At 54.3% G+C, this 4,338-nt stretch overlaps 2 protein-coding genes across 2 annotated transcripts in view; one reads left to right on the top strand and one right to left on the bottom strand.

The window, feature by feature from the left end:
- FCGBP (Fc fragment of IgG binding protein) overlaps window positions 1-975 on the bottom strand; it is a 68,037-nt gene extending 67,062 nt beyond the window's left edge. The window contains exon 1 of the mRNA XM_012656970.1: window positions 850-975. Coding sequence (XP_012512424.1) covers window positions 850-975 — 126 coding nt within the window. The remainder of the gene's footprint in view (window positions 1-849) is intronic.
- Window positions 976-1,423: 448 nt separating this feature from the next.
- The window catches only part of PSMC4 (proteasome (prosome, macropain) 26S subunit, ATPase, 4), a 6,532-nt gene continuing 3,617 nt past the window's right edge, over window positions 1,424-4,338 (top strand). The window contains exons 1-6 of the mRNA XM_012657137.1: window positions 1,424-1,493; window positions 2,405-2,503; window positions 2,629-2,815; window positions 3,792-3,938; window positions 4,021-4,130; window positions 4,230-4,323. Of these exons, the coding sequence (XP_012512591.1) occupies window positions 1,458-1,493; window positions 2,405-2,503; window positions 2,629-2,815; window positions 3,792-3,938; window positions 4,021-4,130; window positions 4,230-4,323 (673 nt within the window). The 5' untranslated portion in view covers window positions 1,424-1,457. The remainder of the gene's footprint in view (window positions 1,494-2,404; window positions 2,504-2,628; window positions 2,816-3,791; window positions 3,939-4,020; window positions 4,131-4,229; window positions 4,324-4,338) is intronic.

Below are 4,338 nucleotides of genomic sequence, written 5' to 3'. Positions count from 1 at the left end.
GATTACAGGCGTGAGCCACCGCGCCCGGCCTAAGTTAATACAGTTTGACAGTGTCTGCTAAAGCTAAACACATATCTGCCCTATGACTAACAATTCCACTCTTGAGTATGTTTCCAGAAGTGAATACATATGTTCGCCCAAAGAAATGTACTAGAATATTCATAGCACCACGACAGCCCCAAACTGGAAAATATCCGGTCTGAGGTATATTCACACAATGCAAATCATTCAGAATGAAAATGAGAGGACTATTTTTACAAACGACATGCGTGCATCTCAGAAACATAATGTTACCTTAAAAAAGCCAAACACACAGTGCCCATTGTGCGGGTCAAGTGAGAAAGAGTTCAAAACAAACAAAAGTAATTCATGTTGTTAGAAGCCAGGTGAGTGATACACCCTTTAGAGGGGATGAAGGAAAGGAAGCACATGGGGATTCTGGGGGGCTGGTAATGTCTGGTTTCTCGATCAGGGTACTGGTTGTATGGGCATGTTCACTTTGTGTAAATTTGTTGAGCCGTAATGATTTTTGCCATTCTATGTGTTTATACTTCATAAGTAAAACATTTCCTGAACAAAAATTGTAGCTGGTGTGGAGGGTGTCAGTGTTTCCCTGAGGCCAGGAGCACAGGCTTTGGGGACAGACAGATCTGGGTCCCAATCCGCACTTTGTTCCTCTGGCACATTGTGACTGTGACAAGTGACTTCAAGGCTCTGAGCCCGTTTCCTTCTCCGTTAAAAGAGGAAACATAATACCTGTTATGATTCGATGACATGCTGCTTGTGAAGCTTAAGCACAGGATCTGAAACTGGTCTGCAGGTCGCCTGAGTGAACCTGCTCTCACGCACCCGCTGCCTCATTTTCTCCAGCCCTGAAGCATGGGTTCTGCTTGATTCGCTGCCTTGGGTCTCCTGACTCCTGCGGTGGAGTCCGGTATGAAGTGTCACCTTCAGGGGCAGCTTGGGCTTTCCCATCTTCGCGTGGGGAATAATTCTGGGGTCAGTCCGACTTGAAGACTCCCTAAAAGATCGCTTCTACGGAGCTTGGCCCAAGGCCCCTCCAGCCCAGCCACTTAATGAGAGAGAAGAACCTTTGCCCACCAGACTCTCCCTGACAGATCTCTGAGAATTTCCTCAGTTGAAAGAGCAATCCGGGGGCGCCACCTCCTGGAGAGAAAGCCGGCGCCCTCCGACCGCGCGCGAGATGGCGCCATGGCCCGCAGCGCACGCGCACTGCTCCGAGCCCGCCCGTGCTCCCGCGGGTACGGACGGCGCATGTGCATAATTTGGGGGCGGAGCCCAGGACGAGCCCTTCATCCTATCCGGCTCATCCAGCCTTGTCTCAGCGATATCTTGAACTACGACTCCCAGAGTTCCCTTAGGCCATGGACTTCCGGTGGCGTCAGCGGAAGCGGCGACTGATCAGGCCGGGCCACACAGAGGCAGGCTTGGTCACTATGGAGGAAATAGGCATCTTGGTGGAGAAGGCTCAGGTGCAGTGGGGACTTGGGCTTTTTAGTCCGGGCCAGGCTAGTGGGGAGAGGGTACTTGAGTTGGGACAGAAAGACTTTGAGGATCCCAGCCCAGGCGATTTCAGAGGACTCACTGGAGATCTTTGTGCTGTCCAGAGGCCTGTCTGGGTGGCCGAGTGATGTTAGGAAGGCGGTAGGGCTCAGAAAGGGGCCTGGGGGTGTGAGTACATTAGTGTGTCTTTGAGACTGACTAATTCCGAGGCCTGGCAGGGAGTGGTTAGTGACATAAGTGGCGCGGTAGGGTTGCGATTGGGTCGGTGGTGAGTGATGTATGGGACCCAGCCATGAGGCCGAGTGATGTCGGGGTCTCAGCTGGGGGACTGACACATGTTGGGGGCTTGGCTTGGGGATTTGAGGCGGTGGCTAAGTATTATCTGTGGCTTGGCTGAGTGATGTTTGGGCCTAATGTGAGTTGGGAGTCTGTGACATGAGGGATATTTGGGGGGAAACTGGGGAATGCCAGGACTCTTTGAAGGTGCAGTGACTTTAACAGTCTATCTAGGAGAATCATCTGACGACAACAGGAACCTGCTGAGGGGGGCTGGGGAGGAATTGGGGTCTGCTAAGGAATTGATGTGACATTTAGACCCTTGTTGGGAGTTGGGTGACGCTGGGGACATGCTATGATTGACAAATGATTGGAAAAGATCTGTTTGGGGAGCAAGTTGACAGAGGGGCCTGTTTAGGGGGTTAGGTGACAACTGAAGCCTATTTAGGGGGCTGGGAGGTTTTCAGGATCTATTTTGAGGGTCTGGATTATGCCAGGAGACTGTCAGGGGCTCAGTGACTTCACGGTAAAGTGGGGAGAGGACTCAGGATCCTTTCATGAGGAGACCCTCTAGATCTAACCTGAGTTTTCCCCTTTGGTCTAGGATGAGATACCAGCATTGTCTGTGTCCCGGCCCCAGACTGGCCTGTCCTTCCTGGGTCCTGAGCCTGAGGACCTGGAGGACCTGTACAGCCGCTACAAGGTACATTCAACTCCCAACCCAGATCCTGCATGGGGCCCAGCATCTCATATTTCCCCCACTTTCCAGCACTCTCTGGCTCAGCAAGGTCTGGAACCATCCCCCTCCCGTGCACTCTCTGCTCACAGAAACTGCAGCAAGAGCTGGAGTTCCTAGAGGTGCAGGAGGAGTACATCAAGGATGAACAAAAGAACTTGAAGAAGGAATTCCTTCATGCCCAGGAGGAGGTGAAGCGAATACAGAGCATCCCACTGGTCATCGGACAATTTCTGGAGGCTGTGGATCAGAATACAGCCATCGTGGGCTCTACCACAGGTGTGGGGGTGCGGGGGATGGGAGGAACACCTCATTCATTCATCTCTCCACTTAACAGCTGTTTCCTGTCATGTGCTAGGGTCTTAAACAGCAGCAAACAAGGCAGGACGATATAATGGTGTTCTTCAGAGAATTTTGACAGATCCAAAAGTAGAAATATATTTTACATTGTGAATGCTTGTCTGTCTCTGCCTCTATGAAGCCTGTATCTTTGACCTGTAGGGCTCGCTCTGAGATCACAACAGGTGTGGAGGAGTAGGTTTGGAGGGAGGCAGTGAGGGCAGTCCAAGGCGTCATGGGGAGGTGTCCAGGAGGCTGCGGGACAGCCAGCTTTGATGGTCAGGAGAGAGATTGAGCCTGGAAAGAGATGTGCATCACTAGTATACATGTAGGAGGCGGGCTGGAGAGAGGAGACTGGAGGCTGGGTGACCAGGGCAGTGATGTGCAGGGACTTAGATGGGAGAGGACAGGGCTGAATCAGGGCAGGGGCCATGGGGAGGAGAGGAGGGACTGGTTGGAGAGACACTAGGGAGGCTGGATGGAAAGGTGTGGTGACTGATGGGCTGTAGGGAAGTGGAGAAGGGTCCAGGATGAGGCTCAGGACTCTGGCTGGGAACTGGCAGACAGTGGGTCTGCTTGGGACTGAGATCCAGGAGCGCTACTGGGGGAAATATACCAAGATCACACTGGGGCACAGCGAGCGAGAGACACCCAGGGGACATCAGGGGAGGCATGCTGTTCACCCAGGGCTGGAGCAAAAAGAGAGTCAGGGCTATAGACAAGGGAGTCGCTAGTGTGAATGTGGGGACAGACTGGAGGAGGCAAGACTGGAGGCCGAGAGCAGGCCCCTCAGGGTCTGAGTGAGAGATATTGGTGGCCTAGAGGGTGCAACTGAGGTTGGGGGAAGAAGGAAGGGATGATTTTGAGGCTCTGTTGCTTCTCATTTCCCCCCTCCCTTGCTGCCTCCTGCCCAAAGGTTCCAACTATTACGTGCGCATCCTGAGCACCATTGATCGGGAGCTGCTCAAGCCCAACGCCTCGGTGGCCCTCCACAAGCACAGCAACGCCCTGGTGGACGTGCTGCCACCCGAGGCCGACAGCAGCATCATGATGCTCACCTCAGGTGAGGGGGCAGCCCGGGGCCAGGGAGGCCCGAGGGGACCCTAAGGGCCAGGCTGGGAGCCCCAGCTCTGCTCTCCCACCAGACCAGAAGCCAGACGTGATGTACGCGGACATTGGGGGCATGGACATCCAGAAGCAGGAGGTGCGGGAGGCTGTGGAGCTCCCACTTACGCACTTCGAGCTCTACAAGCAGGTGAGGCAGTTGGCGTGGCAGGGAAAGGAGAGGCCCTGCTGGGTCTGGGGTTGGTGACGGGACCCCTGGCTCATCCTCCTTTCCCCCTCTGGGTTTCAGATCGGCATCGATCCTCCCCGAGGCGTCCTCATGTACGGCCCACCCGGCTGCGGGAAGACCATGTTGGCAAAGGCTGTGGCACATCACACGACAGGTGAGCCTCTCACCC

The sequence above is a fragment of the Propithecus coquereli genome, unplaced genomic scaffold (genome assembly GCF_000956105.1).
Source record: "Propithecus coquereli isolate 6110/MARCELLA unplaced genomic scaffold, Pcoq_1.0 Scaffold53, whole genome shotgun sequence".
Taxonomy (NCBI): domain Eukaryota; kingdom Metazoa; phylum Chordata; class Mammalia; order Primates; family Indriidae; genus Propithecus; species Propithecus coquereli.
The sequence above is the reverse complement of the archived record's forward strand: the minus strand, read 5'-3'. Positions and strand labels throughout refer to the sequence as shown.